Source organism: Stegastes partitus, unplaced genomic scaffold, assembly GCF_000690725.1.
Source record: "Stegastes partitus isolate 25-593 unplaced genomic scaffold, Stegastes_partitus-1.0.2 Scaffold0, whole genome shotgun sequence".
NCBI lineage: Eukaryota > Metazoa > Chordata > Actinopteri > Pomacentridae > Stegastes > Stegastes partitus.
In genome coordinates this window covers 2946931-2973850 of record NW_007577731.1, presented here as the reverse complement: position 1 = coordinate 2973850, position 26920 = coordinate 2946931, and the positions used below count along the sequence as shown (strand labels likewise).

Sequence of the window (26920 nt, the reverse complement as noted above, 5' to 3'; positions counted from 1 at the left end):
ATTTTGGGAACGATTCAGAGCAGAGGCAAACTACTCAATACTAGTATTCAACAAATACAAGGTTACATACTCAACAATGTAGATGGTATGTTTGGAATTTGAAACAACTCAAGGCAATCAAGAAAGTAAATGTATAAACCCATCTCTGAAAATAAAACTGTTTATTTCATAGCCATTTGTTCATCTTCTTTCTTAAGCTGAACCTCTTCCGTTCAGTTTTGTTGCGATAGAAACTAGCTGTGCTCATAGCCTCTTGATCTAATATGACGTGTGCGCCTCTGAATATCTGACAAGCAAAAATATACTGCACATACCCTCCCATAAACCTTGTGGTGACTTAAACAATGAAAACTCTGTTGACAACTTCTGACATTATGAGGAAGAAGTTTATTGAGGAGCGATACAGAGACACAGAAAATAACAACTGATGCATTTCCCCAGTTTAATATTATGCCCTCTGCTAAACAATGCCATCTCACTACAACTGGAACCACTTCGTTGTTGGTCTTCGGCAGATTTTTAATATATTTTAAATTCTTTTTTTTTTTCTCAGCTCAACGATTTTTCCTTCTACTTTTAGCTTTGGCAATACAGAATTGTAATTCATGCCCGGTAAGGCAGTCTAAATCAGAGAGAAGAGAGCATTTAGTGAATAGAGACATAGAGAACGATTAAAGCGCTAGGATCCTTGATGAGGTCTTTATAGTCCACAGGTACAGTATCTCCTTATCATTACCTATATACATCAGAACACAGTTTAGGCCCACATACACAATAACAAACTGACAGAGAAGCACTTGAACATTGACAATAGAACCTTAAGCTCTGATGCAAACGCTGACCGACCGGCTTCTGAGTTAGTGAGTAGAGGAAAGAAGAAGAGGGTGAAAAGAAGAGTTTGTGATATGCATGGAGTTGCATGTGTCAAACCTGAGAAAAAGGCTAAATGGAGAAACATGTTCTTTGTTTCATGGAGGAACTAGTGTTTGGCCACATTAAGGTGTCTTTCCTTTTTTTAAAAATTTTTTTTTTCGTCCATGTGAAAGTTCCAGTCCCATGCGTCTCCCCAGCCAGCATCTGAATCAGAGCTTAAGGCCGCGAGGGTCACAATTTGACCATTAATACAGCACAGGTGGACACCTATGACAAGGTTAAATGCATTATTGAGGCTGTTTTTCCATATAGAGAATACTGAAGGTGCTCCTCAGCCTTGCTATGTGTGTATGGCTGCTACTACAACACAGGAACAACTCACAAAAGTCCAACATTAAATTTTTACCCCCGAGGGTTTTTAATGATTCATCATTAACAGCTTTGACCATGAAAACAAATAGAACTGAAACGCCAACAAACGTGCAGACAGACGGCACATGCACACGTGTCCTCGCGCACCCAAACACACACACGCGCACACACACACACACACACACACACACACACACATACACGGTATTACTCGCACACAAAAAAACGCATATTCACGCACATATACTAAGATACAACTTCTGTTCCTAAGAGAACATCAAGCTGATAATTAACACTGAGGGCGAGAGGAAGGGGGGGCGGTATACAATAAATTAATACAATACTAAATCAAACTCAGCCTACATATAGGCAAATTAGTCCCTCCCCCTTATACATACACACAAAACACACGCACGCACACTCTACATACACGCACTCCCATGCAATAAAAGCAGCTTATGTGCCATGCTGCATTTGGAATGAGTAGGGCAGTACGACTGCTGAGCGTATTTTCATGTAGAAGCAGCAAGTGGGGGGTGGAGGTGGTGACTTGGCGGAGGGATTCGTGAGGAGGAGGAGGAGGAAGGGTGAGGGGTAAAGAGGCTCCAGGGACTGATACTGGGTAGTGGACCTGCTAAGCAAACCTGGACCACAGGCGAGCAACAAGCGCACATACACATACACCACAAGACAAGTACCATACTGTACATAGATATATGGACATCGTCACCTGGCAAGAAGTTGAGGGTCAAAGGGGTCAAAGACTTCAGTGTCTGCACTAAGGAGAGACCAGGACAGCAGAGCCATGGCTAAGAGAGGAGGGGATGGAGTGGATGAGGGGAGGAGATCAGGGCAGGAGGAACCCCTTCAGATGATTACGGTGGGACTTGTCTTGTAGGAGATGGTGGGGGCCGCCGACTGAGGAGAGGAAGGAAGGAAGGAAGAATTTTAAAAAAAAGGAGACAAATGAGATTAGTGCTCACACAAGTTTAAATGATGTTTTATGTGACAAATAAGACAGAAAACGATTTTCTTGTTTGAATTTACACGTATTTACCCCTCAGGGCAAATGGTGCAAACCTCCTCAGTGGCTCAAATGCAGCAGCCAAAATAGGCATCAACGCTGCTGACATTTCCATTTTGGGAAAGATGCTTGTTTGCTTTCTTGTTAAAAGTTGAAGAGCAGTTTGATGCTATGTTTAGATCCGTCCATCCGTGTATCAGTTATACTCGCTCTGTCCAGCGGAGGGGGGGCTGGAGTCCGGTTCACGGCAGGGCAAAGACAAGCAATACATTCTCACACCTACTGACAATTTACACTATCCAATTAGCCCGCCATGCCATGTCTTTGGACTGTGGGGGGAAGCCAGAGCAGCCAGAGAAAATACAGGCACAGCAAGAGCATAGAACCCTAACAGAAAGCAGGCTTAGGCCCCAACCTTCTGGGGTATTAACTACCATTCTGCCCCTATGCACATGTCGGGACTAGCAGTCAGTTAGCTTAGCTTAGCATAAAGACTGAAAAAAAAGAAATAAGAGCTGGCCGGGCTCCGCTAACAGGTTTCATTACTCCAAAATAAAAGCACAACGCAGCATCTTTGAATCCAGGCTGTTGTACAGTTCAGACTAGATATATCGTGTTAATTAATGAGCTTTAGTGGTTCTTAAAGGCAGATCTCGTTATCTTTAAAACAAATCAGACTAGCTGCTGTCAGCAAACAGTAGCTTTATATTTACAGTACAGACATAACAGTAGTGTCAGTCGTCTCGTCTCAACAAGAAAACCAAAAAGCACATTTCCCAAAATTGTATGACCAAACGAACCCCTTTCTCCAAAAAATGTCTATTTCATTTAATTCCCAAAACCAAATGTATTCAATTTTCAGCCTGATATCTACCATGAAATGCTTCGCTGGGTTAGTGTGTTATGTAGCTAACGGATGAATATGTGCTAATATTAGATCTACTGTCGCTCTCTTGTTTGTCTGTTGTTCTGCAGCCTTCTATAGAGATTTAATGTAATGGCTGGAAAAGCATTAACGCTAATCTAAGGGCAGATAAAGAGCAGTTGTTGAGAGCAGCTGAGATTAAAGCTGATCACGAGGAGCTCAATGATTTATACTGTTAGCAGCGTTCTTTGTTGTTTAGGTTTTCAGTGATGTTTGGATATTTTCAATTATAAATACGGCGCTTAACACATTTATTAGACCACCACCCAGTGTAAGGTTTAGGCCACAGATGCCCTAAATTAGCAGCATTACCAAAATCATTTTTTATGTTTCTGTGATGGTTAATACACCAGTATGTAGAAGCTCTTTAACTAAAATGATATTTTTAATGCTAGAATATAATTATTATTGTTGTAAATAAATTTTCAAATTTACTGCTTTACAAAAAACAGAAAAAAACTGTAAAGCACATTATTATTTCTTGATTAAGATGTCAAATTATAATTATTTACTTGCATTCCTGAACAGAAAAATTAGTTTTAGTGGTTGAATGTTCTGCTTGATTCATTTCTGGCTCCTCAGAGAAGCCCAGTGGCTCAAATTTGGATATAAAAAGGTGAATTCAGTTTGGAATTTCTGTTCAAAATGGTAAAACGTTGAGAGCTGAGTGCACATTAAAGCACTTCATGATGCTGGTTGGTCTATATAAATATATTATACAGTATTAAACAGGTTAGGTAGGTGGTCTAGTAAATGTATTAAGCACTGTATAGTATATTTTGGATAAACATGCAAAATCTAGTGAGTAAGTAAGTGACTCTTTTTGCATCAAAGTTTTCCCTGAAGAAACGTAATAATTCCTATGTGCTCCCATGTTTCAGTCATGAATCCAGTGGGACATTGCATTCCAAAATCATCATCTGAAGAGCAGCGGAGGCGAAGGCTGCACTCACCTGGGGATGCTAGGAGGGGCCCTGTTGGGGCGGCTGGGAGCCTGAGGGCTGTCAGCACTGTTATTGAAGGGCCCCAGGGGTCCTGGGCGGTTGGGTGGTGGCGGGGCCCCTCGGGGAGCCGGGCGCTGGCCTGAAGACATCCTCCTGGGAGCGGTGGGGCTGGGTGGAGGAGACCTGAGGGTGTGGTAACAGAAAAAAAATGTTTTTGAAATATTACAGCACCATCATTTGTTTTTATTTTGAATCGTCACAGTCTGTGTGTGTAATTGTTTTAATGTACCTTCGCCCACCACTGGATCCTCCCACCCAGGAGGTGTCAACAGGTGGAGGCACGGGGACGGTGATGGTGGAGGTGGAGATGTCACCGATGATGGCCAGCGCCTCCTTCAGGGCCTGGTGGGTCCTCAGCACCTCGTCCCTCCTCTGAGCCTGCTCCTGAGACTCATCCATCAGGGCGTTCTGGTCGCCTGCAGAGTAGAGCTGGGCCAACAGCTCCGCATTGATGAAGTCCTTCACCTGTTGGCAGGCAGAGGTGGAGCAGGAAGAGGAATCATGAACGTAAACAGGAAGGACAAGTGCTGGTCGTCCACTTCCTTATGTGTCAGTATAAATATTCAGAATTGTAGCTTTAATCTAGTAACAATCAGATTAAAGCTGTAAGGTATATATATGTAAAAGAACATTTTAGTGATTTTTTTTCTTACATTGTTGATCATCAGATGCATGATGGTCTTGGGCATGAGGTCCCGGATGCACTTGTTGACAATAGCCATGTAAGAGTCCACCAGGTTACGGATGGTTTCCACTTTACGCTCCAGCTGAGGGTCCATGGAGAAGTTATCTGAGGTGGTGGTGGTCTCGCTCTCAACCTGCACAGATAGAAGGGTACATGTTTTAAACAGGAACAGAGAGCGCTCAAATGCAGTTATAGTGCTTATAAAGCACAGAACTTAGGTTTTTGGACTGGATGCTTTAAAGCCTTTTATGAAGGGATGGTAGAAATTTCAGAAAACTTGGTGCAAAATGCAGAGACTTCTTCCATCTTTGCCTTGTTGGATATAAATACATTTAATAAAGAATGAACTGTGGTAAAACAAAAAATATAAATTCTAATAAAAAGTGGGCATTAGCAGGTAATGAACAAGACAGTGACATTAGTGATGATGGCAAACTAAAAGGACGAAGCACTAAAAGACTAAATGGAAAATGAATTAATAAATGAATCAATTAGACTGTGTTTGTTTTGCACATTTCACACAAACAGAACGTAACAAAAAGTGCTTCACAGAACAAAAAGGAGACAACAGTAAAAACCCTAACCCCCACAAACATTATAAACGAAGGACTCAATAAAAACTGAGGAAGCTCTATTGTAAATAAACTGAATGAGGAAACACCAGAGGCAGGTTAAGTCAACAGTACGAACAGCAGACAGCAATGGGAACGCATAAAGGGGTTTACAAACCGTGATGGTCTTCTCAGGATAGACCCCAGCACGGAGGAGGGAAGACTTCCAGCTGTCCACGTCATCCTGGGAGTCGCAGGCCAACTCCAGGGTGCGATTGTCCTTATACACATTCCTAAACACCACGACACGGGAAAGCACAAGCAGAAATCAGAGCTGATAATCCACACAAGCATCTGGTAAATACACCGTACGCTAAAGTTGAGGAGTAAAATTTGATTAGAGGAAGTTTTGACGGATGAGTAACATGTATACAATGCTCCTCATTGTTCCAAAAAATCATCCAACAAAACAGATAAAACTCTGACATCTGGAAGTATTGACAGTCTATTAGCTTTTGTGCCCCTTTTTTTTTCCATGTGGGATGTTTAACAATTTACAGGTTTCAAGCCAAGAAGACGTGGAAACTGGACGAGGAACATAAAACTGTTCTTTTTTTTACAGGACACGCTGCAACAATCAGCTGAAGCTCAGGCATGACGCTTTACATTCTTACACAGATTCACTGCGGTTTGGAGAAGACGCGGTCCTGCAATCGGCCGCTTGTTTTCCGTCAGACACAATGTCTAACTTGCAAAAAAAAATACATTTATTCACAGCATTTCGTGGCCAGAGCTTCAAATGATGAAAAAAAAAAGCCATCTTCAAATCGGGAGTGCCTGTAAGTGTGCAACCAATCACATGCACGGATGCCAAACATCCCTTTACTATTATGCTTTAAATGGATAAATTGCTGAAGCCCCAAAGGACCAAACTGCATTCCCCTAAATCAGATCCAAATCTTGTACATTTGCAGATGGGCGAAAAAGGTAAATAAATTAAATCCTCTGCAGTAAATGCAACAAGGTTTCATTAAACTTGAATCTGCAAAACACTACATGCTGAAAAATAACAAATTTCATGAAAAATATATGAAATAAATCAGGTGTGTGTCTATAAATGGATCCTTGAGACCTCCCTGTCACTCTTGGGTTGATAACAGGCCATTAGCCCTGTGATTTCTGGAGTGAGGGTCAGTCAGAACTGAGGAAAGTTCTTGGATTAGAGGTGAAAAATCTTCAACAAATTCACTTGCCTACGAAGTGATGCAATTAGCTACCCCGAAAATCTGAATCCGTGGTTATGAGGCTGCAGTTTCGAGGAAATATTGTCGTCTGCTTGTTTTGCTCGTGTGTCTACCAGTTTGTAAAGTAAAAATTCCAGTTTACAAACCAATTTATCTGGTTTCAAGGAACGTCTCTTCTTCATCCTGATGTTTTTGACGTGGTATTGAAATGAATATAAAAACAGGAAGAGCGTAACTCTTTCCAAACTGTGGGAAAGTTTACACAACAGCAAAATGAAAGGGAAAGCAACACACGCGATGTTAAACATACACTAGACCAACAACATTTTGAAATTTTTAAACTCTTAATCAATCAATCCATTTTAGGTAAGTACAATCTATGACTACTAGAAGGATCAAGGCCTCTAAAAGCTCTCGTCTTGAGTTCTTTGTATTATCAGCAGCTCATTATAACAACATCAAGACCTTTAGGGATCTCAGTTTTCTAACAATTCAATGTAAAACGTCTGGTATGAAGAATCATTTAAGTAATTTTGAATTTTGTGAAGACACAAACAAACCACGAATGACAACCTTCCTAAACTGAGCGCTACGTCTTCCTCTGCAGCGTACGCATGCACACATACTGTACATAACACATAATCCAAAACATATTTCAGCCTCTGCACACAGGCCCCTGCGTCTCCTGCATGTGTTTGCTCTCAGAAGTCTTTGTTTATGTGGCCGGTTGCAGATCAAAATATTACAAAAGGCTCCAGAAAGGCAGAGTTTCCCCCCACGGCTGACCTCGACTCCGTGTTGAAGATGCAGAATATGTGCTTGCTGGACATGAAGCTTTTCTCCACATCGCGGACCTTCAGGTTGTCCAGGGGCAGCATGTACTTCTTCTCTTTCTCCTGCGAACGGGAGAAGCAGAAGGTATGGATGACTTTTCAAACGGGGAAATTGTTTGGTTTTTTTTGCCAAATTTCTCATGCAAGCATTATATGAAAGGTGAAATCAGGTTTTTTAAAAAGAGGGAGCGAGGAGGAGAGGGGGGTGAGGAGAAAAGAGTAGGGGGGTGACGGGAGGGAGGAGGAATGGCGGAGAAATAAGAGTGGGAGGTAAAAAAAAAAAGAGGGGAGTGGGTGGCGGAGGAGGGGGGGGAAGCAGAAACAGAGAAAGAAAACGGGAGAAGGAGAGCACATGTGGAAGTCATTACAGTGTGGGTCAAGACACAGTCGTTCTTCACGGTGCGTTTTGCCGAGCGGAGCTGGTAGCTGAAGGCGGAGGAAAGTCGGAGGGAAATGCAGATATATGTGTATAAAAGCTCCTGAGGTCCAGATAATGCACCGCTCAACCACGGTGTTGATGTGACCGAGGCAGAGGCTCTAACAGACTCACAGAGAAGCTATGACAGATCCTTAGGTTACTCTTCATTTTACACTTCATCCCGGCCTCCATCTTTCTTAACTCTCTCTCTGTCTTTTTTTTTTTTTTCTTTTATCCCTCCCCCTCAATATTTTTTCAATATTTTTTCTTTCCATTCCAGAGGGGCCCACTTCCTGCCTGATTTTTTTTTTTTTTTTTTTTTTTGAAGGAGGGAGAGAGAGCGAGAGAGATTAAATGACAGCCTGGCGTTAAAACTCAACATCTGGTAGTGCTTAGCAGCACACAGAGAAGCAGGGAAGGAGGGAGAAGTTAAAGAGACGGCGGGCGAAGGAGGAGGAGGAGGAGGAGGAGGAGGAGGAGAGACCAAGCAGAAGAAACACCAAAGTGGATTTGCAAAAAGATTTGCAGAAGAAAGCCCACATCTGGTGCGACGGCTTGGAAAGTGGTGGTAGATGCTCGCAGGTAAGAATCAAAGGGGACGAGGAGAGAAGAAGAAGAAGAAGAAGAAGAGAGGACAAGGAAACTCTGCAGGCCCTTCTGAGTCCTATTCCCCAAGGGGTCACCGCGGCCCATATATGGTCACACGGGTCCCCTCCCTCTTCCTCCCTCTTCCTCTCCCTTTCTCACTCCCTCTCTCTCCCCCCACCTCCGTCTCTCTCTCTTTCCCTCTTTTTTGTAATATCCCCTCCCTGAACGTGCAGCCAGTCTGTCCCAGTCGTCTGAGCGAATATGCCACGTCAAGGCTGGATACTCTTCATGGCCGGCGTGACCAAAACGGACCGCGAGGGGACCCAGAGCTCAGACGCCCACCAAAACAAACAAACACGGCAAAGAGATGTGCACCGACAACCGAAAGGGGGGACGCGGATGAGGCGAATCGCACTTTTTTTTTGCGGGTGTTGGTTTTTTTGTTTTTTTTTCGATAGACGGGATCCTTGCTGCCAAAATGGAGAGGGGCGAAGGGAGGGCACAGACGACAGAGCCACGAGCATCTGGAATGGCAGAGAACAGCACACAAGGCCTGGCTCTTAACTCCGGCTCCGTCCACCCAGTGTTCAGACTACCTGTTCATTGTCATACTGGTGTACAGTAGTCTGCACATTGGTTAGACTGGGCATGGACCCTCTTCTGTCAGTCTGTCTTTCTGTGTGTCTCTCTCTGTCTCTCTGTTGCCATTTCAGGTCTCCGATTATTATTATTTTTATTTTATTTTTTTTGCATCTGTTGCTTCCTCCTCACCCTTTCCTTTTTAAAATCTATTCATAATCTGTATGTGACCTGTATCCATCTGTATTTTGTCCTAAGTGCACTCTAACACTCACCACTTCCTTTTCATTTTCTGTTTTTTTTTTGTTTGTTTTTGGAATAAACGTGTTTCACCAATTTACAACACTAACTGCAGATTTGACAATTTGCTGTGGAAAAACCAGGGTGCCAGATTTTTTTTAAAAAGAAAAAAAAGAATGTCAAGCCAGAATGATGAAAGCTTCAACGTTCTAACTCACAAACTAGCCAGCTCACATAATTTATGGCATGAATGAGTAAGTGTGCAGGCTGCTAGCCTGGTGCTCTGATGAAGATGTGGTCCACTGGAAGGGAGGGGGGGAGGAGCGAGTGTGGCTGCAAAGCATCAAACACAGGCCAAAGGAACGAAGAGGCCAATCAATCAAGCGGAGTTTGAAAATACAGTCAGACACCTCCAGTGAAGTTATTTCAGTGGGTGGTCAGAATGGAAGTGGGAGACTGGAAGGCAAAGGACAGGGATGTATACGAGGCTGCTGCGGTGTCAAATAACTGCGAAAAGGAGTGCTTTGCAGATAGCGCAATTAAATGCATCAGCAAAAAGCCTCAGAGCACAGAGAATATATGCATACAAAGGATGTTTCATATGTGAATAGTTTGCTAAATGAGGGATTATTTACTTTAGTTGTGCTGTCCTCTGTTTCTTTATGAAGTCACAGGTTGCAACCTTTTAATGCAACATCACACATGCACAGGATCAAAACAGTGACTCAGTGTCGTGAAGCGATAGCTACTGAGGAAGCTGAGGGTCTGAAACAGGAGGGAGGGTGGTTGAGTATTGATATTTAATAGAGGGGTTTCTCCCCACTGAAGCACTGGAGGCTGATGCTTAGATAAAAAAAAAACACAAAAAAAAAACGAGTGATTTTCCTGCCAAGAATGCGAGCAGTTCCAAAGTAACTGCCAGCCACATTAAGAGAGAGACGGGAGGCGAGTGTGTGAACGTGTGCATGTGCATCCAGGCGTGTGCACGTGCATGTGACTATAGAAAGTTCACGGAGTGTAAAACAGAAATATACAAGGCGAAGCCAGCGGAGTCTATAATTTCCTACATTACCGCACTAACGTCTCAAATGACAATCTGTAAGACCCAGTGCCGCGCGGCCCCACGTCGCCGTCTGAGGGCTTTCATATATTTTTGGGTGTCTGCTCGCGAACGTTTTGGTCTGGATTGGGACTGTTCCAAATTTGCAAAGAAGACGTGAATGCTTGAACTCCCAGTGGAAAGAGGTGGAGAGAGAGAGGAGAGTCCAAGACAAAGGAGAAGATGAATGGAAAGAACGAGTGAATGACAGAACCGCTGCCAAATTCTTTACATGTGTGATTCATACAGCGAGCCGCTCCGCCGTGGTGGCGATGGTGATGCACTCCTCAAAAATGCCTCCAAAATAGTAAACCAGGCCCGAGATAAGTTAATACGCACTAAACTGGAACCGCAAGCAGAAATCTGTTTGATAATCAAGGCTGCGGATCAAAGCTCTGCACAATCGCTCCTATCCGAGCGTCTCTCTTGGATCTGTACCACGGGAAGAGACTAAACAAGGTCCAGTAAACAAACGGCAGAGCAGCGACAACACCAACTGGCTGAAGGAGTTGCAGTGTGTCTGCCTATCTACACTTGCTGTGCAGAATATCCTCCAACCTGTACAGCAGGCACAGACAGGCAGATAGGCATCAGCCCGCCAAGAAAAGCCAGCAGGACAGACCAAATGCTGTCGACGCAGCCTCGTGGGTGTGAACGGTGCGCTTAATTACAAACCCAGTATGCTGTTGTTGGTCTGTCTTTGATATTACTGACGATAAAAACAATAAAGATTTGATGTTAAAATTTGATTGAGTTGTTTATTCAGCACTGATCAAGTTGCTTTGTTGTCTTTGTTGATTATAAAACAAATTACTTTAAAATATATATAGATGGCAATCCTATGAAATCCCAGGAGACACATTATCTGCTGCTAAAGTTGCACAAGTTTTTGCTAAAACCAGCTGTGGCCAATAAACAACACTAAGAGAGCTGCCAGAATGCAACAAGCCAGTAAATTACAGGCCACGATGACACAAAAGATGCTGAAACTCTGCTCTTTGGGGTTTTATCACTACAATAAACTCCTCGTTCCATCTATCAGGAATATGATAGAATGCTCACTGCAGCTTTTAAACTCACCTCGTCATCCTTGAACCAGGAGAGGCTCTCGGCCGTCAGCACAAACCAGTACTCCTTGGCTCCTCCCTTCATGATGCTGATGTTGTTGATGGTCAGCCAGCCTTTGCGGATGACCTGAGGGGACGGAAAGGTCAAGAAGTCAGGAACACGTGTAGTGACAAAAAAAAAAAAAAAAAAGATAATTAAAATATACAGTCGTCCTCAGATTTATTCATAGCCTCTTATTAAAGAAGGGACAAGAAGGACAAAAGTAATAATAAATAAAAATGTAATGAAAATCATGACATTGCTTTTGAATTGTGGTTCAACAGGAAAAAAAAAAAAGGTCTGATGGGACCAATTAACTAATATTTAGAACAACCCTTTGAGCCAATCACTGCCATCAGGTGTTTCCTGTAACTCTCAGTCAGACTTCTGCACCTGTTGACAGGTATTTTGATTTCACTGCTCCTCAGCAAATTGCTCTAATTAGTCATTTTTTATTTATTTTTTTTAATTATTCTTTTCAACCACAATTCAAAAGCAACGCTTCATTTCACTAAATTATAATTTAACAAATTTTTATTTATTATTACTTTTTCTTAGTTTCTACTTATTTGAGTGATTATTGTGAATTTTCTTTAATGGAAGGGTATGAATAAATTCGAGGACGACTGTATGTGAAAAACTCTTTATCCGCGGAGTCTGACAAAAAAAGCGACTCGTCCGCCTCTAAAACAACAAATCCATCGGGGGGTTAAAACTAGTCCAGGTAACGGTAAAACCATCCAAGCATGAGACGAGATGTGTGAAGGTCGGGTTAGGCGTGCCGCCGTGTCTCCGTGACTCATCCAGAGCCGAGCATGTGACCGCGTGTCAGTGCAGTTTCATTCAAGGAGCTGTGTTCACAAAGCAGAGGCCCGTGTTAGCTTGTTAAGTGACCACTGTGTTTAGTGCTGCAAGAACACAATAAAGCGTGTGTGTGTGTGTGTGTGTGTGTGTTCGGCGTTAGGTGTATTAACCCCACAAGCCCTGCACAAACAGGCCTGCGGGCGTGGTGCCAAGTGATTATTAGGTTAGATTACTGTCAGTCGTGCACCGCCTAAGACTCACTAAGGAGGTTACCCAAATCATCACAAAGCCTTTCTGTCACAGAGGAGAGCTGCTCTGTGCCTGTTATTGTTTCACGCTTTTACGCTGCACCAAATGAAATTTTCTCGGCACTAGAACTGGGAACCCCTTGTAGTCTGCGGGCCTTGGTGGGTGGAGGCAGTGTTAGAGAGTAAACGGTTAGAGAGTAAGCTCTTACAATCAGGCCTGATGCGGGAGGAGAGGAGGCCTGCAACAGGAAGGAATGTGGGGGTTTTAGACACCCAGTGGCACTAAAAAAAAATGGCAAATTTTCTAGTGCAACATGTCGTAAAGAAAGAGGAAGCCTCTGCCCAACAGTAGCCTTACAGAGCCAATTAGCATTCTCGACCTGTCGGAGTGGAGAATGAAAAACGTTTTTTGTGTTTGGTTTTTTTTCTTTTCTTTTTACACGGCAGCGCTGGAGAGCACCACACAATGGGCAGAGTTGTTACTGCAGGCACAAATGACATTGCAAAACCATAACCCACAATGAGCAATACTCACCAACAGACACCCATAAGAGGGCAGCTGAGATTCTCACTAAGGGATGGGGATGAAATGCAAAGTGGCACCTTGATGACACAGGAAGGGGTTCAAACAAAAAGGGAAATGTCTCAACAACAACAACAACAAGGCCAGTGATGATGGTGGCAAAAAAAAAAAAAAAGAAGTAAACAGAACCCAATGTGATTGCTTTAACTGAGCTAAAACCAAGTAAACTGTTCACAGCAGGCGCCCAATTAAAATCACAATACAGCATGCATCACTGAGCGAGAAATTAATAAAATCTATTTCAAAAAAAGGAAAAAAAAGTGAGGTGTAAAATGCATATAACAAATTGTGTGCAATGCAAAAAGCTCCAGTGAAAGCGAGTACTTTGCATCCTTCGTTTCAGGTCTTTGTTTCCTCTCTTGCTGCTGTGTGGGCGTGCATTACTCTCCTGACCTTCGCTGTTTGTACGCGACACACGATGCGATAAATGCTCACCTGGTTTCCTGCTGAACTCTGGCTCTTATTAGTCTGACTGCTCCTCTGCTGCGCACTGCGGCGGGGAAACAACAAAACAGACGCGACGGGATGACGGGGGGAAGATAAGGGTCAAACGCAGAGGAAAGAGAAGGAAACAAACATGACGGGGGCAAAAGAACACAGTCTGAGAATTTGTTTTTACGAGACCGAGATGATAATAAGAATTTTATCGAGGCGGAGCAAAGATAAGAGGTCGAATCTTTACTTAGCAAAGCCGATGAAGTCCTCGTGGTTGGTGTTGATGTAAGAGAGCTGGATGTCGATCAGCAGCAGAACCTGAGAAGACACGAAAAACCTTTATGGATGTGGCATTTAGAGAAATACAAACTGTGACAGGAAAAAAAGTAAAAAATTGAAAAATTCTGATGGTAAAGAGGCAGAAAACTGGAAAAGTGGCGGAAAAAAAAGCAAATGTCTGCAAATTAGTGCTTTTTTGACTAATTTAAATACAGTTTAAAAATGAATTACTATTTTGCAAAAATACAGATATTTGATGCGGATATTCTGTAAAGTTTTGGTCTGGTTTTTTAAAGTTGACATGTAAACTGATGCAGTTTTTTGTAATTTTACAAAACAGGAACGATCTGTAAAATAACAGTTTAAAGAATTGTTTACTTTGTTTATTAATGGTTTATTTTTCAGTCCTTAACACACATCAGGTGTCTTTCAAATCACAGTAAGTATCTGTAAAAAATAACGATAATTTTTGCAGATTTTAAAAAAAGGTGTCATTTTAAGGTCAAATGCTGTAAAAATACTGATTTTTGATGCGGACAAGCTGTAAAGTTTTGGTCTGTTTTTTTAAAAGTCGACATGTAAACTGGTGCATTTTTCCAATGAGATAGTTAGATTTTTTTTAAATATTTTTTTTTTCAAATTTTACAAAAACAGGAATGATCTGTTTGTTATTTTTCAGTCCTTAATACACATCAGGTGTCTTTCAAATAACGTAAATATCTGTAAAAATAGATTTAAAGATTTGCAGATTTAAAAACTGTCATTTCATGGTCAAATATTGTAGAAGAATTTTTGGCCATTTGTTAAAACATAGATTTCTAACAGGGACATTATTTACAAATTCGTTGTTTTTTGGGGGTTTTTCTTACAGTTAATATTAATATTTTTTCTGTGATTTTACTAGTTATAATCTGTCATTCAATGCAAAACAAATAACAGTTAAAAAGAATAAAAATTTCTTGAGATAGACGAGAAGACTGTTCCATGTATGTTTAATGTGTAACGTGAGGCCCAGGACGACTAGCACGGCTTTAGTGTTCAGCTAATGGGATCCTAATAAACAAACAAACAAACAAATCAGCAAAGATCTTCTCAGACTTTTAGCAGGGCTTATGTATGTGTAATATTGCACAACTATCCTTCTAAATGCTACGTATAGTCGTAATAATTTAATGTAATCTGACAAACATGGATGTAAATCTGTCCATACGAAGGTAAACTGGCACACCACAGAGGTAGCTACACAAACACGTGTGTGTTACCTGGTCCTTGGCCCGACTCTCTCTGTCTCGAATGTGAGCGGTCACAATTCTCTCGGTTTCCTCGCGCAGCCTGGGGAAGCACTCCAGCTGCAAACACACGGCACAGGTCATCATATTTACTAAAGAGTAAAGGACAGAAAATGTTCTGCTGTAAAGTTCCTCCACCTGAAACTGAGAGGAAGCACGCGATCAGGAGGCGTTACCTTGTTGGAGCACTGGCGCACGGTGTTGATCAGCTCCTGGATCACCATGTCCACGCACTTGACACAAGGGCCCTTCAGCTTGATCACCTGCTTCTTCACGATGGCCTCAAACGCCATGTCTGGGGTGAAAAGTCCAGTCCTGGATCCCACAAGGAAGAAAGACAAGAAAAGAAACGATGAAAAGTGTTTTCCCTAACACACGCAGTAAAATTAGACGCGCTTTGTTGTTGCTGTAGTAGTAGCGCTGGTTCTGGTTCCGTATATATCCCTGCTTTTGCTTGGCGTTGCCACCACAGACTCCGCATGTGGTTGCGACGATAGAGGGATCGCTCCCAGAACTGTTACTGATGTGTCATTGTAGAGCTGCTTTTTTTTTGTTTCTGGAGGGAATTCAAGCTAAAAATTCTGTGTTTCTTTAAATGTCAGATTCTCTCCAGCTTGGGTGGCAGGCTTTTTTTTTTTGTTTTTTTTTTTTGGTTGCGGCGGCTAACCGCTGCTGGATCAATATAGAAACGCAGAGGGAGAGCCTGGACCGAAAAAAATAAAAATAAAAATAAAAAGAAGAGAACATGTTCCACCCTTGTTCATAAATTCTCATCCAAACCCGAGATTTCCGGGCTGTTGGCAAAACAAACATCTTTATTTTTATTTTGTTTTTCTGTCGGTGTGTTTAATTACCACGATAATGTCAACAATCTAATATCTATATTTAATTTCTGGACACTATATTTATTCATTTTTTGTACAAATAAGCAGAAAGTCGAGTCCTTGCACTGATGGGGAGGAATGGGGAGCACGTCTTGGACAGACTCCTACCTGATACCGTGGATGTTCTTGATGGCATAGCTGATCTCGCGGCGCATCTCCTTCTCGTCACACTCCATCTGAACGGAGATACAGAAAACCGTGGTGAAGAAGTGAAAATAGAAAGACAGCTTTGACAGATTTTGTGAAGCTATTTAAGTATAATTGAAAAGAAAATGGCAATATTGAGAAGATAAAAGGCAATTATGGTGTGAATGAGGAGGTGAGAGGAAATAGTTCATCGTTCAAACTTTTCCTAAAATGAGAAGAAAAAACGTCTCAGAGTCTCGTTATCTTAATTGTTCTCTAAGCAGCTTTCTTTGTTTCAGGAGTTTTCAGGGATCAATAAGTAATTCGGGGCCAAAGCGACAACTGAGGACGCCGTCTTTGTTTTTCTCAAAACTTAGCAGGAGGTTAGAAAAGCACACAATTGGATTCAAGTAGAGACTCGATTTTAAGGACTAAATAATAAAAACGTGCATGAATAAAATATGAAAATGCCAGATAGTTGATATTTTTACTTTCTGTAAACGGTCAAAATTTTCTGATTCACTGTTGGGGAGGAGGGCTGCAAGGTGGAACAGTGGTTAGCACTGTTGCCTCGCAGCAAGAAGGTCGCTGGTTCACGTCCCGGTGAGGACACCCAGGATCTTTCCGCGTGGAGATTGCATGTCCTCCCCCTGAGGTTAATTGGTGATTCTAAATTGTCCGTAGGTGTGAATGTGAGTGTGCTTGGTTGTCTGTCTCTAAGTGTAGCCCTGTGATAGACTGGTTACCTGTCCAGGTGAACCTGCCTTCACCCTGAGTCGACTGGGACAGACTCCAGCCCCCCATGACCCTAGTGAGGATTAAGCGGTGTATAGATGATGGATGGATGTTGGGGAGGCATGTGTTTGTGATTCCAGTTTATCTGCAGGAGTTGATCAAACGCCTAAGACTCATCTCTGTGTATTAGATCTTTGCTGCTGGTGGAGCAGCGACAGACTGAACAAACTGATCTGTGATTGGCTGCAAACTGGACCCCTTTGAAGCTGTGGTGGAAAGTAGGACACTGATCAAACTGTTGTGAGTTTTGGACGATTCCGACCGCCAGCTTCACCCACTGCTGGACGGCTTCTCTAACAGACTGGTTCAGCACCGCTGTCACAGGGACAGATACAGGAAATCATTCCTGCTCGCTGCAGTGACACCGTTTAACTCCTCACCTCTGGCTGACACTGAGCTGTCGGCACTCTGCTTTGTAGCATCTTTGTTTTGTTTTTTTTTTGCCGCTGTCGCCCTGCTGTTTATTTTCCTCATTCACTGGACATTTTTCATTGTCAGCATTTAACGCTTTCTGGTGCATTTTTCAATTTGGGGCTCAGTGAAGTATTTTTATTCTATATTCTATTAAGTTATATATCCAGAGGATTTTTTTTTTTCTCATGAAACTAATCAATTTCTGCCTTAAAATGGCTGAAATGTAACTCGCCACAGCTCGAGCACACCAGCTCACCTACAATTCCTCTTAACGCTACTCAATTACAAGTTGTAAAGCTGGAGTAACTCGGCCATACGTGTTCGAATCAGAAACCAATTCTGTACATAACAACGATACAGGAAGTCTCACCCAGCGAGTTGACAGGATTGGCTTCTTAGGTTTGTGATGTATGAAACCCAGGAAGTCGTAATCTGTGCTTTCGAGACTGTCATCAGTCCACTGCAGTCTCAAGGAGCAAATACTAAGCCATGTTATCGACTGCTTGTTTCACTCATGACACATCGTCTAGCACATTAAAAACACCATATACACACGTTAACTAGTGAAGAACTTGATTTTAACTCGATGGGGTTTCTTATTCTTATCATATGCGCAGTATATCACCTTGACCAACTCGAAGGGGAAGCGCTCATGGAAGATACGGTTGATTTTCGCTCCGCCAGACAACTCCACCGTGTCCACCTGATCCCCTGAACCTTCAATCCTCTTCTCAAAGTCCACAGAGAACTGCTGCACCATCCTGCGACACAAAAACAATTAGAAAAACTAGTGAATAAATAAAACAATAACAACAAAAAACCTCACAAATACAGGCTGATAAGATGGAGGCGGAAAGAGCTTTGGTTTATTTTATGTCAACACAATCTAATGTGAACGCCGTGAGAAAAACCGGGCACTGACTGCAGCAGCTGCTTGGTTTTGCGAGACGGGTCATCGGGTCGGTATCCCCGGTATTCCTCTGCCTCCTTGTCCAGAGCCAACAGCTGGGACTGCAGCTTGCTGCGGAAAGCTGGCAGGGTGTCCCGGATGTGGTTGGTCAGTTGCTATGGAGACGCAAAATGGAACAAATTAAAATCACACGGGGACCATCAATAAGTAGATTACATCACTGCCATTTGGGACACACACAGAATCCCCTCAACAATCCACACTGTACATTTCACTGTAACCCAACACTCGTACTGTAGATTAACGGTTGTAGAGAAATGGTAGAGAGTGAAATGATGAATTATTAGAAGCTGAACTAGAAAGAGCGAGAGCGTTTTTCCTCCTACTGACAGTTTTACATCACCCACACTGATGTGCTGTACAATAGAAGGAAAAAAAAAAAAAGTAGGACGCCCTCTTATTAATTATGCAAAGTGCACCGTAGGAAAGCGCTGCGAGTAAATCTGGGATCACCTGGTTGAGCACTTTCTGCAGGCGAGGGGTGCCCATTTTTTCAGCAATGTGCCTGTATCCCGGGTGGGACAAAAAGAACTTCCTCTCAGCCTCCAAAGCCGCCTTGATGTCTTTCCTTCCATCAATGTCCTTCTGACTGCGATTCACCACGCCGATGTAGCCTGGCATTGTAAGGAACAAGGATGCAAGTTGAGATAAATAATACATGATAATCCTGGAAGGACAAAGAAATAGAGGCTAAAAAATAAGGTAAAATAAGGGGAGGGGGAACAACAACAATAAGTAGTACAGATTCCAAGTAAGAATACATGTAAACTTAAACAGAAGTCATTTAAAACTAACTACATGACACAGAAATGAACTGTATTCAGGACTTTCATGTTGCCATACGTAGAAGGTCTTTCGGGGTCCAAAGAAAGAATATGTGCAAAACATTTGTTGGTAGTCATTACAGACTTTTACACTATGTTAAATACATTTTCTGATAAGTTGACATATTTTTTGGTTCCAAATGCATGACAAATGTCCCTCTTTTTATATTTAAAAACAATACCTGTCACCTAAACCAAATAGCCTGGTGTCCAAAAGAACCCAAAGGTCCGGAATAGAGTTAAATAACTGTGAGAACGGAGATAAGGTAAAGCTTTGATGTGCAAAATACTACAGTTAAGCCATATAATAAAGTGCAAAGTCAAAATTGACAAATAATTCATGCAAATTTAGCAGCAGTGCAGTATGAAGCCTGACATTTTAAAGTGCAGTACAGTCTTTGTTACAGGAATTTACTGATATGGTGTGATATGGAGACTGATTTTATTTTTTTTTTTAAAGTTAGCTTGATTAAAGAAGGTTAAATTTAAAAATAAATAAATAAATAAAATAAAAGTATAAATATGAAACTACAGTCGTGACTCAATAATCCGACGCTAAATGTAAAACCTTCTTTTATGTCTGATAGCAAGACTGTCGGATTGTCAAGACGGAGGTCGAGATACAAGGAGGGTTTGATGCTGGAAGGCTCATTAGTTGATAATATTTATTGTTCATAGTTGTTATAATAACTAGTAGGGCTGGTCCCAATAGTACTTTCTAGGCTAAATATTTGGCGCGGTCGGGGTGGGACACTTCCACCCAGGGGCAGCGCTCTGACGGGGTGGAAGTGTCCAGAACACACAGGCAGTACTTGGCTGCTGGTGCTAGTTTAGTTAGCGCTCACACTTCTATTTCCACCATCGGTGGCGGTGGGGGAGTGGCAGATACGCTCCATCGTTACCATCCATGTTTACTTCCGTAAACACTGAGCACGCTCGTTGCGTGTGACGTCGTCGTGTCCTCTTCTGCGCATGCAGGACACTTTTGGGTCGTATGAAGTTCACACAGCAGATCACATACAAGTCGCATTTAACTGGAAATGTGAAGGAACTCACAAAGAAATCCTCATTGAGCATCAAGTCCTGCAGTGTGAACGTAGCCAATCTGTGGGATTGTTCAGTCAGATAATACGCCGTTATCCTGATTGGTGACATAAAATGTCATGTCGGAGTCAGAATCCAAGGCTGTCGGTATGTTAAAGCTGTTTTTAATGGGTTCTATTCATCTTTCCTAAAAACCTGTCAGACAGCAAGGTTTAGGATTGTTAAGGGTCGGATCGTCGAGTCAGGACTGTATAATAAAACAACCACACACCTCTTCGAAGCGGCAGCAGTTTGTTCTCCAGCACATCTCGGGCATCGGTGCCTTCGTCCATCAAATCCAGTTTGGTGATCACTCCAATAGTCCTCATACCTGGAAAGGGCAACAGTAAGTCACAGAATGAGGACGGATGTTTTCAGCATAAAAGTGTTTTCTGATTTCATTACAGGCAGAGTTAAACAATCCTCAGAGCAGATGGCAAAACCACCTACAGAGACTTTCCCACATCTGCTGCTCATTAGAACTTACTCAATATTTATTATTTATTCTTTGTTACACTAAATGGTCCCATTGGGGCTTTTGACCTTTCCAATCAAGCTTTCTTTTTCTTCCTTTTCTTATACAAATATTTTTTCTCCTTCCCTTCCCTCCCGTATTGCTTCGCCTCCCTCTACTTGTCTAATAGCATTCATCCCTACCACAAGGCTACTTCGTCCTCTCCATCCCCATTCTTGTTAATTCACCGTCCGCCTCTCCTGTCTGAAGGTCAAACTCTTGCCCATTAAATTAAGTTGATTTCTTTCTCCTTTCTTACCCTTCGTCATCACCCCTCCCAGTTTTTTTCTTTGCCTCTCCTCTTTTGTGTCTTTATTTCCGCCCATCTCCTCAAGACTTTCTGTATCTTTCGTATTCTGTCGTCTCCCCGTTCATCATTCGATTCGTGCCCTCGTCATCCTCCATTTTCCTCCTCTCTCTGCCTCTCGTTTCTAATAATAAAGTGACACTTGATCGATCCCTGCAGGGAAATTCTGGTTCCACATTCAGAGAGGTCAAAGCACAAGGTCAGACACTGAGCACCATCCGGCCAGCTGACAGAGATTTGATGTCTGCTCGGCCCAATAACCACAGGGACACCTTTCTCTGGCCTTGTATACTTCAATCCTTACAGCCTTCTTAACTCCCCAGTATCCCTTCCTTACCCCCTTACTCCCCCATGCCTTTGTCTTACCCTGGGGATCCACATCCTTTGAAAGTTTCAGGGCGTCAGAGTTGGCCAGGTCAGTGTTGGCCGGAGTGACGGCCAGGATCAAGCAGCTCTCTCTGGTGATGAACTGCATGATCATGTCCCTGATCTGCTGCTCGATGTCCGCAGGCTGGTCTCCGACCGGCACCTTAGTGATTCCCGGAAGGTCGATGAGCGTCAGGTTCAACACTGCACGATCAGGAGAATGCAAAATGAGAACTGGCATTTCTGACATTTCTGTGACATTTTACTTTCAGAACTGAACAGAAATGTTGGTCGGGCCCTTATGTCCTAATAAAAAGCTACCGGTTAACGCTAACAGATTAAACGTCACAATCTATATCAAGCGATTCAGGAAATAAGATTGGGTTGAACTCACTATTTGTAATTTCATCGTTAAGTATGTGAGTATATTTCAATCCTTAATAGCTAATAGCTAGTTAATGTCATTGAGTTAGCTAGTCAGCATAGCATCATGTACACATCCAAATATAAGTTTTCTGGGGTCAAACTAAACCTACCTACAAGTCTAAATGTCAATCCTTCACAAATTTGACCTTAACAAGATATTAGTTTGCTTTCTGCTTGTTTCAGAGTTAGTACTGTTGATGCTGTGAAGAATGACCAATTACGCTAACCTAGCCGATGCAGCAGCGTCATTTAAGCTAGCACTATTGTGGTTATTTTTTGCAGTTTGAGGTATTTAAAGTTTTAGGTTGTTATCAAATAGCATTTCAATCAAGTGTGATATCTACCAAATTAGCTAGCAGTTTTTCTTCTGTTAACTGACTGGTCATGGTATTAATTAGCAAGTTAGCTAGTTTTATCAGGTGGTTCTGTTAGCTAGGCCGTGCAGCAGAACTTACTATTTGTATTTTCATCACTAAGTATGTGATGTCATTCCTTAATAACTACAAGCTAGTTTTTGATATAGATTTATTATCAGGTTGTTGCATTAAAGCTCAATGTTAGCAAGTTAGCTAGTCAGTGTAGCATCATGCCAACATTCAAATACAACAGTTTTCTTGGGTCAAGCTACATAATAAACCCAGATAACTGACAATCGATTCACAAATCTAGATATTACTTTGCTTTCTGCTAGTTTCAGACTTAGTATATGCTAACCTAATCAATGCAACTGCATAATTTAAACACTACTGCCGTATTATATATAATATTTTACAGTTTATGTTGTCATTAAATAGCATTTCAAACAAGTGTCAGGTCAGATAAATCAACAATATTATATTTCTTCTGCTAATCAAGCTTAACCGCTTATGGTATTTATTAGCAAACTAGTTAGTGCTGTCAATTGGTTTGGTTAGCTAACCCATGCTGGAGAACATGTGATCTCATTTCTTAATAACTATGAGTTAGTTGCAACAACAAATTTACTATCAGGTTGCACAATTAAAGCTCAATGTCAGTGAGTTAACTAGTCAGTAAAGTATCATGATAATATCCAAATTGGGATCAAGTTAAGCTTTTTCTAATCAAGCTTAGCCGGTTACGATATTTATTAGCAAGCTAGCTAGTTGTGTTAGTTGGATCCGTTGGCTTGGCCGCTCAGAAATGAGCTGTTAGCTGGTGTAAACATTTAATAAAAAACAAACTTTATGCTCAAAAGTTGCTTGCTTGCTGCAATGTATTTTATGAATTGTTGCATAAATCTCCACTTAGTTGAGACACTTTCAGATATCAGGCTAGAACTGAGTAGAACTGGTCAACCACCAAGAGCCAAACTTTTCAAAATGTTTCAGGAACCTTAGAACTCTAATTGTGCAAACTGTATAAACATCATAGGGTATTTAATTGGAGAGCAACTTAAAAACTAAATGAGGATGAAAATGTCACTTTGAAAATGCAGAATTTTAAGTCTTGTTAATAACCAGTTATCAGTATTTAAGCATTTCAAGATATGCAGTTCATGCTTTCAGTTTTGAAAATTGTATATAGCCTAAATAAATATATCGTTCACGCTATCAGTTTCATTCTAATGGAGCCCGACAAGTGACAGAGGATCGCAGACGGCAAGAAGCTGAATTAATTATTCCAGTATTTCACATCGCTTTCATTTCAAGGCTTTAGTTTTAGAAAATGGCATTTACTCTCACTGTGTAAACAATCTAAAGACATCAGCAGAGCGCATTTGAATGTGTTACATACCAACTCAGAGCCTTTTAATTATCTGTTTAGCTGCCTCATTTTCACATCTCTGCAATTCATTCATATATAATTATTTCACCAGCAAAACCAGCGTCTTTGTTTCTAATAACCCAGAACTCTTATTTATACAGGAAATGAGACAACGATGAGTCACAGCTTGTTAGAGGCTAATTGGATTCAGAAGTGTTATTGCACATTGTTACTTGACAGTGAAAAGAACAAATGATTCCTTTTCGCACCGTGAGGGGAGTAAACCCGCAGGTTGATGGGGACGGGAGATATGCCTTTGTTGGCCCCCGTGACACGGTCTGTCTCGGCCTCGATCTCCTGGCGAACCTCATCGAAGTCTGTGAACTTTTTCCCTTTGCAGTGGAGGAATTCAGCCCATTCTGAGAGGAGGAAGAGCAGAGATTACTAATGGCTGTGTTGCTTGTGTCTGAGAGGAAAATAATGCCAGTGTGAGAGGGAATAAAAGCCAGGGGGGAAAAAAAAAAAAAAAAAAAAAAGCAGTACCATTTAAAAAAGAAAAGGGGGAAGGGCTGCATTTGTGTATTTTTGTGTGCAATTGTGTGCATGCTAGCATGTGTGGGTGTGCAAGTGCACCCACCTGCAGTAGCGCTGATAAGCTGCAGAACCAGGGGCCTGCGGGTGACAATACCGGATCCACGGGGCAGAAAGTCCCTGAAGACAGACAGCCAATCAAACCTCATTACGTCAAACCACAGCGAAGGTAAACATCTAACAAAGAGCGACTATAGATAGCGATAACCTCATCTTGAGGTTTCTTCCTTTTGAAGTCTTGAAGGGCAAATGTCTTATAATTACACCCTTTATAATGGGCGTGTCGAGTGCCGGGGAGCCTTCAGTGTCATTCACCTACTGTAGTGTCGGAAACAAGCAGAACAGGGGCCATTTTGAAACACGGTAACTCGTGTGGCTTTCAGCTGCTGCGACCGAGTGCAGAACAATCCGATAAACAGCAGGTCAGGACGAAGAGCTGCTTCGCTGACAGGGAGCATTCTCTCTTTTTTTTAAAAAAAAACGATGAGTTCAACATTTCCTGGAGGTTCCACACACAGACCTGATGTGTGCGCTCAGTAAGCATGCCACACACCTGAAAGCCGAACTCAAGGTCTCTTCCAAGAAACCTTATTAACTCGTATTGACCCTCGGAAATCTCTCAAGTGGGATGAGCTTTTCTTTAAAAAAAAAAAAGCCTACTACTTGTCCATTCAGCGCTGTGCAGAGCTAGCGTTAGACAGATGGACCATTACTCAGCATCACGACTCTCAATGAGGGCTGGAATCAATGCATCCATCTGGAACTGGACACATGCGTGGACATGCAATATTTGGCTACACTGGAGACAATCGAGCTAATTGCATGTAGCTGTGTGTTTTGGATGTGGAAAAGGTACTCCAATGATTTAGAGGGGCACTTAGAGGAATTTGCAAAACTGAGAGGCGCACAAAAATCTGTCAAAATCAGCACAGATATATTGATTTTACACCGTAGTGTGGGTCAAGCGTCAAAAACACCAAATCCTACAATGGAATCTTTTATTAGACCCTCACTGCTTGTTGAATGAGCTCATCTAAATCCCCTCATATGATGCATGTTTTCAGTGTAAAGTTAAACAACCCTGAATGCATCCCTCCAGAGCCCCAGAGGACGTTATCGCTCAGTTCAATGAGTCACACATTTATAGAGTTAATTTTCCAACAAATCCTGAGATTAAGTGATTAGCACTTTTTTTTTTTTCATTACTAGAAAACTGAGAGGCATTGTAATTAGCCGTCCATTTAAAGCTCCTCAATCTCTCTGAAAGCTACACAGAGACCACGGTGACGTCTCAGTGTGTGTGAGGAGAGCAACGGATAGCATACAGTCATAAATGTCACTGCGGAGCTCAGGGCTGCACGATATTGGAAATAAACTGACATATTTAGCTTTCCAGATGACTTGAATACCACTTTATCAGGATGTCATCTGCACTGAAAATGGAAACTCAATTTTGGGTCCTTTCTCAACTCGTGTGACGTTAGCGAGGGCATCCGAAATAGTTTTTTTTTTCCCTTGGATGGCATTCAGATCTGGTTTTCCAGTCGTCATACAGAGCTCTTAGGTGCTGGTTCTAACAGATTTAGCAGTGTTGCCCCATATAATGACAAGAATGGCTGCTGACAGACTATCTGTTTTTGGTAGATGTTATTATTTCTGGAGCTGAAACATGTCCATACATCTGACATTTCATTTTTGCAACCGCATGCTCCTTTTGATTATTTTTTTTCTCCTGTTCTTTACTGAGTTTGCTGTGCACATTTGGAGCCTGCATGTCAACAAACTCTGTCCTGTATATAAGGGGGTAAAAAGAAAAACTGAGTGCATCGAATGGCCTTAAATGGGAGTAAAATGGGAACTATATGAGTTTTTTTGCATCAAGCAGCAAAAAAGTTGCAGCATGATGTCTTCACAAGCTGATGTGACTATCATGCATGCACACAAGCTAAAGTGATATATTGTGCAGCCCCACTAGATGCACTTCTTGCTTTTGGATCTGCGGATTGATCCTTATCTGGCAATAAAAAAATCAGTTCAACTGCAGCTGCTCCTGAGCGAGCCTATTTGTTTAAATTCCAGGGCGAGCTCATGAATATTCATGCCTGTTTTCAGGAGTGGGAGCTGCTGCACGTACAGTAGGACGGTGTCTTAAAACGGCTGCAATCTGCATTTTCACACAGCGCCCAACATGACACCATCATTACATGCTTAACAGATATTTCTAGGACTGTGAGGGAGCCTCGCTGCAGTTGGTGCTCATTGGGCCGAAATCCCCAAAGGTGCTGCTGTAACCCAAATAAAGCTCCTCTCCTCTGTTAGTGGCCACAAGACTGAGTTGTATGTGTGTGTGTGTTTTTGGAAAAAACTGGAGCACAGAACAAGGTGCACATGATGTGACTTAGAGCAGGGGGAAAGATGGTTTGAACTCCACACAGAGAGAGAGAGAGATTGGCCCCATAGGCCTCTTATGTCATCCTCAAGGTTAAAAGGGAGAAGGGATTATCCTATTTCTGGTGGTCAGTTTTTACCTGCCTACAAAGTTCTCCAGCACGGAGCTCTTCCCTGCGCTCTGGCCTCCGACCACCGCGATCTGCGGCAGGTCCAGGTTGCAGGCCTGGCCGATGGAGCTGAAGGCATCCTGCAGCTTGTTGACCAGCGGGATCAGCTCCTCCATGCCACGGTTTCCCATGGTGCCTTTAGACGGAGGGACTCGGG

General features: G+C 42.2%; 1 protein-coding gene across 1 annotated transcript; it reads right to left on the bottom strand.

Moving 5' to 3' along the window:
• Positions 1-367: 367 nt before the first annotated feature.
• dnm3b (dynamin 3b) lies at positions 368-26894 on the bottom strand. Its single transcript, XM_008293696.1, has 20 exons — positions 26734-26894; positions 24252-24325; positions 23884-24033; positions 21464-21667; positions 20509-20607; positions 18823-18983; positions 18322-18464; positions 18025-18160; positions 16173-16240; positions 15357-15495; positions 15154-15240; positions 13860-13930; positions 13613-13667; positions 11516-11629; positions 7465-7574; positions 5613-5727; positions 4852-5016; positions 4428-4663; positions 4148-4321; positions 368-2163 (listed from the first exon to the last, which is right to left on the bottom strand). The coding sequence occupies exons 1-20, from the start codon at positions 26892-26894 to the stop codon at positions 2121-2123; spliced, it is 2505 nt and encodes an 834-aa protein (XP_008291918.1). The 3' UTR covers positions 368-2120.
• Between the last annotated feature and the right edge of the window lie 26 nt (positions 26895-26920).

Coding starts and splice junctions, on each gene's coding strand:
- dnm3b (XM_008293696.1), bottom strand. CDS start 26,894: ATGGGAAACCGTGGCATGGAGGAGCTGATCCCGCTGGTCAACAAGCTG. Junction 20,608..21,463: donor AAAGGATGTGGATCCCCAGG/GTAAGACAAAGG, acceptor TGCCCTTTCCAG/GTATGAGGACTATTGGAGTG. Junction 18,984..20,508: donor ACTGCTGCCGCTTCGAAGAG/GTGTGTGGTTGT, acceptor TTACAATGCCAG/GCTACATCGGCGTGGTGAAT.